This window comes from Ascaphus truei, chromosome 5, assembly GCF_040206685.1.
Source record: "Ascaphus truei isolate aAscTru1 chromosome 5, aAscTru1.hap1, whole genome shotgun sequence".
Taxonomy (NCBI): Eukaryota; Metazoa; Chordata; class Amphibia; order Anura; family Ascaphidae; genus Ascaphus; species Ascaphus truei.
In genome coordinates this window covers 282,930,438-282,944,649 of record NC_134487.1, presented here as the reverse complement: position 1 = coordinate 282,944,649, position 14,212 = coordinate 282,930,438, and the positions used below count along the sequence as shown (strand labels likewise).

Sequence of the window (14,212 nt, the reverse complement as noted above, 5' to 3'; positions counted from 1 at the left end):
AAATAAATGATCCCAGACATTGTTTCCAATATAATAACATGCAGCGCAATGTTCTGTGCTACATTTCTGCAGTGAATGGTTGTCAGATAAAGTCACACAGAATATATAATAACAAGGAAGAAAAAATATGTTACAATAAATAATCCAGTTTAAATAGGCAGAACAAGGCCTCTCCCGGTCAGTATTCTGCAGCATGCATAATAATCAGTATAATTAGGAACTGGAGCTCAGCTGCTGTGAGAACAATATCCCAGGAAATAGTCTGGGTGTGATACAGCTTATCTGCAAAAATCCTCAGAAAAGGGGGACATTACAGGGAATTTGGATGTGTGCAACTGTTGTTTGTGCTGGGGAGAGTTTCCTGCGCTGAGCAGCATGTAGTTGGTGTCACACTGAGCCATATCACACTGTGCTGTCACACACGCGAGTTTACACGCGGCTGGGCCCGGCAGGGGCTGCCTTCTTACTCACAAACACGCACCCCACCTCCTCTGTGCCAGGAGCAGTGTGTCATCCGGGCAAGACAACTTCTAAGGCTCTGCACAGCTCTCCAAGGCTCTGCACAGCTCTGCAAGGCTCTGCACGGCTGATATTTCTATATGTGGGAAACCTCCTCACACTTACTGACTGCTGTTTCCCCAGAGAGGGATCTGCAGAGCAAGTTAATATTGTTGCTGTAGAGGTAAAACTCATTAAGTGCATTTTTTACCTTTTTTTTTCATGAAAATAGGCTTAGTAAAGAAAATACATTTTACGGACTCATCAAAGACACATAGGGGCCTATTCAGGTAGCTGCGATAACGAAGCCATCAAGCTTTTTGAGCAGTTCTCGAACGATTTTGCCAGTTTGCTATTCAGAAAGGTCCGATGACCTGCCAAACTCGTTCGGGAAGTGCATCTCCCCAAGCGGTACCGCTCCTGCTCCAACACACCGAGCAGGAGCTGAAAAACAGCCCCAACTCGCATTTTTGAGAAAATCACGCGATTCTTGTAGCTTCGATGGGGGTTGCGAGTTGGACTTACAAAAAAAGAATGTATTTTTCCTGCAACGGATTGAAGCCGGGACTCTCCGGAGCGGATGCACATTAATACGGATCCCCGGTATCCTGGAACCAGGGTCACGTGTGGTGTATGAATGTCTCCAGTTAGCTTAACTCATGTCTTCCCTCTTCCAAAGCACAACAAGTCCATTTGTCTTTCCTAACTTTATTGAAGGAAAGTCATAGGATGGAAGGTACTTGCAGATGTAGTGCGGGTAGAGAGTGCATCTCGATATGAAGTGCTAATATCAGGGTAAGGCCTGGGACATAGTGAGTTGAAGCTTGCTGAGGCGGGTTGAGCCGCGCTGAGCAGATGCACAAAGCCCCTGCATCTGTCATCAGCGCGGCTATAGTTTCCCCCTCCGCATGCGCGCTGATGCGTGTGGAGGCTGAGAAACTTGGAACAGACACCCAAGTTTGAAATTTGCCGCTCGGGGAAGCGGAGGAGCGGTCACGTGACCTCTCCCATTCAATGGGAGCGGGGGACTAGCCCCGCCTCCCACTCTGCCTCCTGACACGCCTCCGCCCCGCCCCCTGAGCGCGCTCACTGCCTCACCTGCAAGGACAGGAAAAGCACCATTTTCAGCAGGCGAGGCAGAGCAGGAGAGCACCTCAGCGAGCTGCAAGTCCACTATGTCCCAGGCCTAAGACTGTGGTAAAAACAGAAAGGCCTAGCCAAGGGTGTTAGCAGGCAGGTACTGTACTCACTCAGTGTCCTGGGTGGAAAGGAAGTATATGGCTTTCTGGGAACAGGAATAGTCTGAGGGTGAGACTATCTATGAATAAAGACAGGGGAGTAAGGGAAACTCCAGTAAAACGGGGGTTGCCAAGACAACCTGGTTATGAACTAACTGGAAAGCCCAAATGCAACAAATGTATCAGTTCCACAGGCAGTGTGTTTTCAGAGCAAATATACATGCAGTTGAAATAAGGAGTTGACAGGCAGAAGCTGCAGAGGGGGGATTGGGCGGGGGGGGGGGGGGGGGGGAACAGAAATATGAATCCTGTTCCAGGACACCAGGCTTCAATCCAATGCAATAAAATACATTTACAGGTAACTCCATTACCTTAGCGGCTAACTGCTAAGGTAATGAAGGGATTAAACACCAGTGCCCGGTTTATTGTGGGTAGCTGGGGTAGGTGAAGGTGGTATTTGGCCCATGGTGGGTGTTTAGGCCTTGCGGGAGGGTTACGGGAGGAGTTAACCACTGCATTACCATAGCGGTTACTACCGTTATGGTAACAAAGGGATTATCCCCTCCTGCTACCCAACAGGTAGGCATAAACACCCACCACCGGCCAAATACCACCTTCACCCACCCCTGCTACCCCCAAGTTATATACAGTGGGAGCACAGTAAAATATGTATAATATATACAGTGGGTGCACAGTGACACATAATATACACAGTGGGTGCACAGTAACATATTTAATATATACAGTGGGTGCACAGTGACACATAATATACACAGTGGGTGCACAGTGACACATAATATACACAGTGGGTGCAGTGACACATATAATATATACAGTGGGTGCACAGTGACACATACAGTATATAATATATACAGTGGATGCACAGTGACAGTATATAATATATACAACGGATGCACAGTGACACATAATATATACAGTGGATGCAGTGACACATAATATATAGTGGATGCAGTGATATATATAATATATACAGTGGGTGCACAGTGACACATATATAGCTTAAAAAAAATCCAATGGGTATGAAAAATGTCTCTGGCCCGACCACTAACATTCCCCAAACTAGAGAAAGTGCAAACTTCACAGAAATTTAAACTTTCACCAATGCGAAAATTCTCCATTTTAGACACCAGACACGAGGATATGAACCCGCTGGTTACTTATAAACATTTCTCTTTTTGACAATGTTTCCTCTCGGCGGATCCCTTCTGCCAGAATACAGCAGGACATTTTATGGACGAATTTTAATAAAAACTAGAACGAAACTCGAAGATAGTGAATATTTTGATAGTGGAGCAATGGCTGATAGTGAATATTTTGATAGTGGAGCAATGGCTGATAGTGACTATTTTGATAGTGGAGCAATGGCTGATAGTGAATATTTTGATAGTGGAGCAATGGCTGATAGTGAATATTTTGCTAGTGGAGCAATGGCTGATAGTGAATATTTTGCTAGGGGAACAATGGCAGTTAGTGAATATACTGATAGTGAATATTTTGATAGTTGAGCAATGGCTGATAGTGAATATTTTGATAGTGGAGCAATGACTGAGTGAATATTTTGATAGTGAATGTTTGCAGAGGTTCAGACCTAATACAAAGCAGATTATTTGCAGTGTTTTCTGCTCTCTGAATGTTGCTGTTTTTAATACTCCCCTCCCAGGTCTGGATGGACGCTGGGACTCAGATTTTCTTCTCATACGCCATCTGTCTGGGGTGTCTGACCGCACTGGGGAGTTATAACAAGTATAACAACAACTGCTACAGGTACACACACACACACGTACTCTCATTCACAAACATGCACATACACTGACACAAATACACACTTATACACTCACACACACTCTCATACATACACTGACACATATTCATTGACACACACACATACACACGCTCACTCCCATAAACACACGCACATTTTCTCACACACACCTACATACACATTCAGTTACATACATTCACACTGACACATCTTATACTCTCTCTCTCACACACACACATGACACAATCACACTGACACAATCATTCACACACATACACACACTGACACAAACACACACTTATACTCACACATACTTACACACACACACACACACAAATTCAAAATTCATTCACACACACACACACACACACTGACTCACTTACTCATACACACACTCACTCCCATAAACACATACACATTTTCTCACACACACACCTACTTAGACATTCACTTACATACATTCACACACGGACACATCCCCTTATATACACACACTTTCTCACACACGCACGTCCCCCTGCCCTAAATATTTACCCTTCTAACATACACCCGGATGCTTCACATGCCCTCATCAGTCTCCCCTTTCCTGCCGGTGCAGAATTAAGGGTTGGGCTAGCCGAGCACTTGCCTGGGGCGCCAAAACAACAGAAGCCAGCGCGCTCTCATACCGCTGTGAGGCACCCCGCCGCGTAGAAGTGTCGGTGGCGCCCAGTACTGTGTGTACTGCGCGTCACGCCGACAATACAATGTGTGCCTCACGTATGGGAGAGAGCGTGATATGACATGCGCGCGCACACACAGGACACTCAGCTTGGCAGTGCGAGGGAAATGAAACAATGTGTCCTGTATGCTGGCGACCATGCTGAATGTCCTCTGTGTGGACTCGCTCACGAATGGCGGTAGAGGTTGCTGAAGGCGCGCTCCTCCATCTCTGCTTCCCCACCGAGCTGCATCATCCTCAGCCTCTTGGTTATGCTGAGCATGTCCAAGAGGCTGAGGATGATGCAGCTCGCAGGGGAAGCGGAATGGAGGAGCGCGCCTTCAGCATCCCCCACCTGGACTACTGCTGCCGGCGCTATTTGTGAGCACGCGCACACACAGGACACTCAGCTTGACCTCCAGCAGCTAGGACACATTTTAACATTTCCCGCACACCGCAGGAATTGTAAAAACGTGTCCTGCATGCTGGCGGGCAAGCTGAGTGTCCTGTATGTGCGCTAACTCACACATGCCAAGCGTGGCGGCGGTGGCTACCACCACACAAGGTGCCCTGCGACTGGGGAGACTAAGAACATTTAAACATGGCGACAAGGGGACCTGCAGCAATTGTGGCGACTCTAAGGTGCGGCGGTGAGTAGGGGCGCCAAATTTTGTGTCTGCCCAGGGCGCAATAAAGTCTCGGTATGGCACTGTTTCCTGTCCCTCTCATTCTTCCTCTCACCATCTCCTCTTCTGCCCTCCTATATCCCCCTCTCCCTTTCCTCTCCTCTTCTTTCTGCCCTCACCTGATCTCTCTTCCCTCACACCCTATACTATTCTCTCCTCCTCTCTGCAGAGACTGCATTGCCCTGTGCTTCCTCAACAGTGGCACCAGTTTTGTAGCTGGTTTTGCCATCTTTTCTATTCTGGGCTTCATGGCACAGGAGCAGGGGGTGCTCATCTCCGAGGTGGCAGAGTCTGGTGAGTCTGGTCACATAGTTACATAGTAGATAAGGTTGAAAAATGACATATGTCCATCGATTTCAACCTGTGTTCAATTTAGCCAACATATACTTATCCTATATTAGTATTTACAGTATTTTGATCCAGAAACAAAAAAACCCCAGTGAAACATTATCCAGTGATGGGGAAAATTAATTTCTGGATCAACCTCCTTCCCATGTTTACTTATTAGGTATATCCCTGTATACCTTTCCTTTCTAAACGGATGCCCAACCCTTTTTTGAAGATATCTATTGTATCTGCCATCACAGCCTCCATGGGTAATGAAGTAACTGCCCTTACTGTAAAGAAGCCTTTCCATACCGGTGAAATCTCCCTTTCCATACTGGTGAAATCTCCCTTTCCATACTGGTGAAATCTCCCTTTCCTCCAACCTTAATGGATGCCCCTGTATCCTTTGTACTGCCCGTGGGATGAATAGTTCTTTTGAAAGCTCCTTGTATTGTCCCCGAATATATTTGTATATAGTTATCATATCCCCTCTTAGACACCTCTTACTAATGTAAACAAATCTAATTTAGCTAGCCTCTCCTCATAAGTCAGATTTCCCATTCTCTTTAGTAATGTGGTGGCTTATTTTCTAGTTCCATAAAGTCTTTTTTTATGGAGTGTTGTCCTAAACTGTACTCCATATTCTTCTTACTAATGCTTAAGGCCACGTCCATAGAAGGACAAGCTGTGCTGAGCCGTGCGGACGCTCCGCGCTGAGCCCCGGCATCCTCAATGAGGATGTCTTTAGAGGGGGCTCACGTGAGCGTCCGCAGGCATGCTGAGGAGTTGGATTTTTTCAGCCGACAGCCAAGCTGTTTTTCAGCGCGCTGTCGGCTGAAAAATCCAATCAGCGCGAAGCAGCGTCAACGTCATGGTGCCGTTGGTGCGTCACGGGCGATTGGCCCAGCGACGTCACCGCCCCGCCTCCCGATCGCGGACGCTGGCTCGCCTGCATGGGCATGAAATCGCTCATGCTTGATCAGGTGAGCATCAGCGTCCTCGCGGCTCAGCGCTGCTCCACGTTCTATGGACGCAGCCTTATACGGTGGCATCGTTATGCTAACTTCCCTTCTATCCATACTGCCCTTGATTTTTTTGTTATGCCTTTGTAGTTTTTCAAGTATTTGATGATGGAGTTTTTTGTTTATTGCATATTGGGTCGAGCAGCAGGCTTTCTTTGTTTTGTTTGCTTATTGTGGATAAACCATGATGATTCAGGCGTGGGCAAATCCAGTTGTCAAGGGCCACTACGGGTCAGGTTTTTAGGACATCCCTGCTTTATCCTGAAACCCTGACCTGTTGGAGTTGCCCTCCCCTGATCTAATACCATTCATGCTTATCATTGAGAGGTACACTTGCCACTTCCACAGGTCAGTTTCCTGCAGTCTGCGTTATAAGGTCACGGTCAGAAGTTAGAGTGCATGGGTTGGTTGGAGTCAGAGGTCAGTCTATTTAGGTCAGTGCCTGAGGTAATCTCTCTAGGTCAGTGTCTGAGGTCAGTCTCCTGGGGTCATGTTTTGTCTTGGTCCCGCTGCAGGTCCCGGTCTGGCATTCATTGCGTATCCCCGAGCAGTCTCCATGATGCCGTTCTCCCCTCTCTGGGCCTGTTTCTTCTTCATCATGGTCATCCTGCTGGGACTGGACAGCCAGGTACCTACACTGACATTGGAGTGCATCTGCCCCCATGACAGACAGACAGACATCAAATGGAAATATTACTGTGTGCTCATTTGCATATCTTAGACAGGTCTGCAACCCTGCCTTTCACCGTCATCACCCAGCATACACTGCTCCACTGCAGCAAGGGATTCTGGGAAATGACATGCAAATGAGCACACAGTGCCACCTATTGCTTCAAAACCATATGACATGGCACCCTATAAGCTTATGCTTGCTGCATTGCACAGCCTGGGTTAAGATGCATAGCCAGTAAACCTACCCACAGACAGCTGTTTCGACCTACAGGGTCTCATCAGTGTGAGGCTGGTTATACTGGCTTTGAAAAATTAAGCTTAGGATAGGTTTCACCACACTTAGTTAAGTTATAGTGGGTAAAAAAAAAAAGTTACAAAAACCCTCCACTGTAAAGCATATAGCAAGTGGAATATATACATACATACGTACTGTATATATACACTTATACATGTGTATACGCACACACATACAGTATATATAACGATAATTAATGTATAAACACAACTACTCACAAGTGTCACAGGGCTAACTTGTTACAATGAAAGTGTCAGTCTCACGGTGTAACACGTGAAGCAGAGTCCAATGTTGCACACAGTCCTGTGTAGCACAGAGTCCAATTGTTAAAGAATACCCCTCTGTGACGTCCCTTTCTTGTGTGTCTGTCGTCTCTCTCTGTGATGCGGCTGTCAGTTTGTGTGTGTAGAGAGCCTGGTCACCGCTCTGGTTGACATGTATCCCAGCACCTTCCGCAAGAAGAACCGGCGGGAGCTGCTCATCCTGGTGGTCTGCATCTGCTCCTTCCTCATTGGGCTCGTCATGCTGACTGAGGTGCGAGGGGACAGGGGGACAGGAACAGCATCACTCCTCCCAACTTAGACAGGGATAGTTGCAGGGCACGAGGGAGCAGCGACAGTGGGTGCGCTTGTGCGGGGGGAGGTGATATCACAGCTGTGTGCAAGGAGTCACTATTGTCAGTGGTTGACAAATCACCCAAAAATCTACTCACCGAACCAAAAAAAATCTACTCGCCACCTAGTCCCGCCCCCAATCCCGCCCTGCTTGGGCGGCCATGAGGAGGTCGCCACGGGGGTCAAATCCAGTCGCCACGGGCCTGTAGGTGAATGGATTTGTCGAACACTGACTATTGTGATACATGTTGGTGGACCAGAGGTTTGGGAAACACTGTACACACGAAGAAGGGAACTGTGAGGTTTGGGAAGCGCAGTCACATATATAATGAACTCCCATGTAAGCCCAATAAAAGACACCATAACGTGGGTATCCTATCACAAACAGCTACTTATGTGAAAACATTTTTCAGTATAAAATGGACTAAAGTCTACAAACAAACCAGCATGAATTCCAGATGTAAGTTATGACACCTTTGATTAGCTACAGATGTAGCCAGGCTTAATGTCCCCGTGATCACGAGAAACTAAGTCTAAATCCCCGACATTTATTTTCGTTGTGCCGCTTGGATGTGGCGACCGTGACTGAGCTGCGACCGGGAAAAGTGGAGTTTAGCGTCAGTCGCAGAACTCTGCAGTAAAGATAGGCGGCGCTAGTGTGTGTCTTTAATCTAAACGCACTGTAACCCATCTTTTGTTCCCGTTAATTTCATACAATATTACATTTCATGTATTTCAATGTAACCCACCACATTCACTTGCAATTCGCAGCCCCCGTATGGCTTCTGAGTATCATAGGCGAAGATATTCAGTGCGTCACCTGCCGGACAAACAGACTGAACTGCAATAACATAAATAACCGCACAAATAATGATGCCGGCTGACCGTAGCCGAGCTGCGGACAACAAAGTGTTCATGCGGCTGTAACGTCGCACCTTCTCACGGTCATGGGGACATTAAGTCTTTTTAGGGCTTTAAGCTGGACCCACAACCTGTAATGAATCTGCATATGTCGGGGAATTACACGGCTTCACTAAAGCAGTGATTTCCAATAGGGATTTCGGGAACCCCTACGGTTTGTGAGGTGTCTCCAAGGGGTTCGCCAAATAAAATGCGTGATGGTGGAACCCAGGCAGTATAGGGGGTCTCTGAGCCCGTGTGGGGACGGTGCACGTAGTAAGGCCACAGACTGCACCATAGTGTGAGAGCTATAGCTGTCAATTACAGCAGGAGCTTCCAAAGTCGCTCCCCACAATGCACTGCATCCACAGCAGCATGGCATTGTGGGGCATGACTTTGGAAGCTACAGTATACCACCATTCATGCAGTCTGCACGCACTGAGGGACAGATTGGGGCGTTATTAAGTGTGTTCCCCCCACAAGGACACTATACTGCCTGGGATCGGTCACACAGGTTTACGTTAGCAATAGTCTGAGTCGGCAATAATGATTAATTAGGGGTTCACTGAAAAAAACATTTTCCAGCAGGGGGGCAGTGTAAATAAGGTTGGGAACCACTGCACTTAATGGATCAGAACCAGCAGCGTGAGGACTGTAGGACTGGGGTAGTCTGCACACAGAGAAGCTCCAATAATCTGGTAATCGTGTTGGGTTCCCACCTAAATATTCTCTCTCTGTCTTTCTCATATAGTTTTCTTTCCCCTGTTATTCTATCCCCATCTCCTTCCTTCCTTATCCTCACTTGTTCCTCTTCCCTCATCGCTTCCTCTTGTTTTTCTAATTTCTGGACCCCAGGGTGGGATGTACGTGTTTCTGCTATTTGATTATTATGCTGCCAGTGGAATGTGTCTGCTCTTCGTGGCTATCTTTGAGACGCTCTGCATTGGCTGGGTCTATGGTGAGCAACCTCCCCCCCCCCCCCCAACTCCAACTGCCCCATATGACCTCTCCCTATAACTCATCCTATTCCTCTATATACCGCTCTCTATAATGTCTCCTATTACACCATATAATCCCTCCTTACAACTCCTCCTATTGCCCATAAACCCCTCCCTATAACTACTCCTATTGCTCAATATAACCGCTCCCTATAACTAGGGTGACCAGACATCCCGTTTTAGCCGGGACAGTCCGTTTTTTTTGCCCTCTGTCCCAGTGTCCCGAGATCTGACTAGATGTCCCGGGTTTGTATCTAAATGCCGGCACGCGCCGATCGTTTGTGCATTCGTGGCCGGCAAGCGCCGATCGATCATTCGCAGCTGGCAAGCGTCAAATCGATTGCACATTCGCGGCTGGCAAGCGCCAATCGATCACGCATGCGTGATGAACGCTCGCCGCCCGCGCATGCGCAACACTTGTCCCGGGAAAAATATGGTCACCCTACCTATACCTTGTAATTGTTTGGGAAGTTTACACAAAGTGTAACTGCAGAACTGTGTGAGCCCCGTGTACCTCTGTGTCACAGTTTCCTGACACGGATGTTCACCCCATTAATGACGCCTTTCCCCCCCCACCCCACCCCCTCACAGGTGCGGATAATTTTTATGACAATGTGGAGCACATGATCGGCTACAGACCCCTTCCTATCATCAAATACTGCTGGCTCTTCATCACCCCCGCAGTGTGCATGGTGAGGGGGCAAGGGAGCATGGGGAGAGAGAAGGGGGTGCACAGGGGAGTGCCCAGGAGAAGGGGTGCACAAGAGCATGGGGAGAAGGAAAAGGGTGCAGAGGGTGGAGGTACACGGGGGAGTGCCCAGCAGCATGGGTTGAGGGTGGTGCACAGGAGCACAACGGTAGGGTAAGGTTACCCAGGGGGGAACACAGAAGAATGGGTTGAGGGGGTTCACATAGTGAGGGGGAGTGCATAGGAGTGCAGGGAGAGTGGGGGCATGCAAGGGGGCAGTGGGAGAGCACAGTAGCATAGGGCAATGGGGTTGCATAGGGGATGGGGGTCATAGGAGTGGGGGTGCACAGGATGGAAGGGGGATGCACGAGAGATGTGGGTTTGCACAGCAGCGCAAGGGAGGGGTGGCGCAGGAGTTCAGGGGGAGATGGAAATGCACGGGCACAAGGGGTGGGGGTTGCACATGGGAGGTGACACAGCAGCAAAAGGGGTGGGGGTGCAAAGAGGTACAGGGAGAGGGGAGTGAGCATTAGCACAGGGAGGGGGGTAGCAAAGGTAGATGGTGATTGAGGAGCACAGGGGTTGAGTTGCACAGTGGATGGGGTTGAGTTGCACAGTGGGAGGGTGGGGTGAGTTGCACAGTGGGAGGATGGGGTGAGTTGCACAGTGGGAGGGCGGGGTGAGTTGTACAATGGGAGGAGGGTGAGTTGCACAGTGGGAGGGGGGGTGAGTGGCACAGGGTGGGTAGAGGGTGAGTTGCACAGGATGGGTAAGGGAGGGTGAGTTGCACGGAATGGGTAAGGGAGGGTGAGTTGCATGGGGTGGGTAGGGGAAGGTGAGTTGCACGGTTTGGGTGGGGGAAGGTGAGTTGCACGGGGTGGGTGGGGGAAGGTGAGTTGCACGGGGTGGGTAGGGGAGGGTGAGTTGCACTGGGTGGGTGGGGGAGGGTGAGTTGCACGGGATGGGTGGGGGAGGGTGAGTTGCACGGGGTGGGTGGGGAAGGGTGAGTTGCACAGGGTGGGTAGGGGAGGGTGAGTTGCACGGGGTGGGTAGGGGAGGGTGAGTTGCACGTGATGGGGAGGGTGAGTTGCACGGATGGGGAGGGTGAGTTGCACGGGATGGGGAGTTGCACGGGGTGGGGAGGGTGAGTTGCACGGGGAGTGGAGGTGAGTTGCACGGGGAGAGTGAGTTGCACGGGGTGGGGAGGTGAGTTGCACGGGGAGGGGAGTTGCACGAGGAGGGTGAGTTGCACGGGGTGGGGAGGTGAGTTGCACGGGGAGGGGAGGTAAGTTGCACGGGGAGGGGAGTTGCACGGGGAGGGTGAGTTGCACGGGGTGCGGAGGTGAGTTGCACGGGGAGGGGAGTTGCACGGGGTGGGTAGGGGAGGGTGAGTTGTACAGGATGGTGAGGGTGAGTTGCACGGGATGGGGAGGGGAGTTGCACGGGGTGGGGAGGGGAGTTGCACGCGGTGGGGAGGGGAGTTGCACGGGGTGGGGAGGGGAGTTGCACGTGGTGGGGAGGGGAGTTGCACGGAGTGGGGAGGGGAGTTGCACGGGGTTGGGATGGGAGTTGCACGTGGTGGGGAGGGGAGGGTGAGTTGCACAGGATGGGGAGGGGAGTTGCACGGGGTGGGGAGGGGAGTTGCACGGGGTGGGGAGGGGAGTTGCACGGGGTGGGGAGGGGAGTTGCACGGGGTGGGGAGTTGCACGTGGTGGGGAGGGGAGTTGCACGGGGTTGGGAGGGGAGTTGCACGGGGTGGGGAGGTGAGTTGCATGGGGAGAGTTGCACAGGAGCACTCTGGGTGGAAGCCTGAGATGCACATACATGCTCCATGGGGCACTGTGAGTACATTGGATGGGGGTTAGGCAGAGGAATAGTAACTCTGAGGAAGGTGGGGGAAGTATTCAGAGACCCCAGCAGTGTCACTAAGCCTCCCTGTGCCTCCCCCAGGCCACTTTTCTATTCTCACTGGTGAAGTACACCCCCCTGCGATATAACAAGCGCTACGTGTACCCATGGTGGGGAGATGCTCTGGGTTGGCTGCTCGCACTCTGCTCGATGATCTGCATCCCACTCTGGGTCTGTTACAAGCTGTCTGTGATCAAGGGGTCCCTGGCAGAGGTAATGATCCCTCCTAACTCTGCCCCATGTTACCCCAGTCTTTGACCCTACCGCCTCCATTCCTAAAGCAGCAACCCTTCACTTTCCTGACTGTAACTCCTCTCCCAACACTGTCCCCCATCCTAGACAATTCCCCACAGCTGACATTGCTCGCACTGTGAAACAGCCCCCCAGCCTGACACCGCCGCCTTGGTCTGATTCTGCCCCTGTCATTACCCCAGGTCTGACACTGCCTTCTTGGACTGATTCTACCCCAGCCATTGCCCCAGGTCTGACACTGCTTCCTCTTCCCTCGCAGCGTTTCTATCAGCTGACCTGTCCAGATCCAGACCTGCCCCAGAGACGATCCGAACCCACGGGGATAGCAGTGTCTCTGCTGGAGGAGTCTCCCTGCTAGGAGTGAGCTGCGTGTGTAACATGATGTCACAGTGTAACTGGCAATATCCCACAGGATTCAATTGTAACGATGGGCCAATGACGCAGGTGACATCTACAAACATATGACGCGTGTGTGTGTACAACCACCTTTTTCACTGCGGTAAAATACAAACCACACACCACACAATCACAGCTGCTGAGCATCTCTGGACACGGGCCAAGTCTGGGACACTTTGGGACAGTCGGGGAGACAACTGTTGGAAACGCACAGATTTCTGGGACTTTTCTCTGTTCATTCCATTAAAATCCTGTTTTATTTTTCCTGGGTATTTACCAACCACAAGGCTTCCTCCTGAGCCCCTCACACACAGCGGTGCCCTATATCTCTACCTGTCAATCCTAGATACCCCCAGGAGTCAGACGTGAGGATTCTGGGAGGTTTGGGGCACGACTTCTGACTTGTAGCAGTCAGAGGTCCGTGGAGGACGAGACTCGCAGCTCCCGGGGGTCATACACCATTTAATTCTCCTTCCTGCATCGCAGGAACCGGCCCACGGCTCTTATACAGAGAAACGTAGGTGGCAATGATCTTATCACTATAAGTGACCTGCTCATAAAATCATTACTGGATTATTTTATATACTGGAAGCATACAGATAATATAGCACCGTATATAGTGTTTATCACCACGTATCACATCGCTCTGCAACATGCTCTGCACTATTCTCATATTCTCAGCTCTGCCCCTGCACTATCCTGTGCCCTGCTTTATACCATACCCTGCTCTGCACTATCCTGTGCCCTGCTTTATACCATACCCTGCTCTGCACTATCCTGTGCCCTGCTTTATACCATACCCTGCTCTGCACTATCCTGTGCCCTGCTTTATACCATACCCTGCTCTGCACTATCCTGTGCCCTGCTTTATACCATACCCTGCTCTGCACTATGCTCTGCTTTATATCATACCCTGCTCTGCACTATCCTGTGCCCTGCTTTATACCATACCCTGCTCTGCACTATCCTGTGCCCTGCTTTATACCATACCTTGCTCTGCACTATGCCTTGCTTTATACCATACCCTGCTCTGCACTATGCTGTGCTCTGATTTACACCATACCCTGCACTATCCTATGCTCTGATTTACACCATACCCTGCACTATCCTATGTCTGATTTACACCATACCCTGCACTATCCTATGCTGATTTACACCATACCCTGCACTATCCTATGCTCTGATTACATCATACCCTGCACTATCCTATGCTCTGATTTACACCATACCCTGCA

At 50.0% G+C, this 14,212-nt stretch overlaps 1 protein-coding gene across 5 annotated transcripts in view; it reads left to right on the top strand.

Annotated features, from left to right (window-relative positions):
- LOC142496048 (sodium- and chloride-dependent GABA transporter 2-like) overlaps positions 1 to 13,241 on the top strand; it is a 31,356-nt gene extending 18,115 nt beyond the window's left edge. For all 5 annotated transcript variants that reach the window (XM_075602337.1, XM_075602336.1, XM_075602334.1 and 2 more), the window contains 8 exons: positions 3,418 to 3,521; positions 5,075 to 5,199; positions 6,770 to 6,882; positions 7,618 to 7,755; positions 9,591 to 9,693; positions 10,325 to 10,425; positions 12,372 to 12,542; positions 12,841 to 13,241. In XM_075602337.1, the coding sequence (XP_075458452.1) occupies positions 3,418 to 3,521; positions 5,075 to 5,199; positions 6,770 to 6,882; positions 7,618 to 7,755; positions 9,591 to 9,693; positions 10,325 to 10,425; positions 12,372 to 12,542; positions 12,841 to 12,939 (954 nt within the window). In that variant the 3' untranslated portion in view covers positions 12,940 to 13,241. The remainder of the gene's footprint in view (positions 1 to 3,417; positions 3,522 to 5,074; positions 5,200 to 6,769; positions 6,883 to 7,617; positions 7,756 to 9,590; positions 9,694 to 10,324; positions 10,426 to 12,371; positions 12,543 to 12,840) is intronic.
- Positions 13,242 to 14,212: the final 971 nt, after the last annotated feature.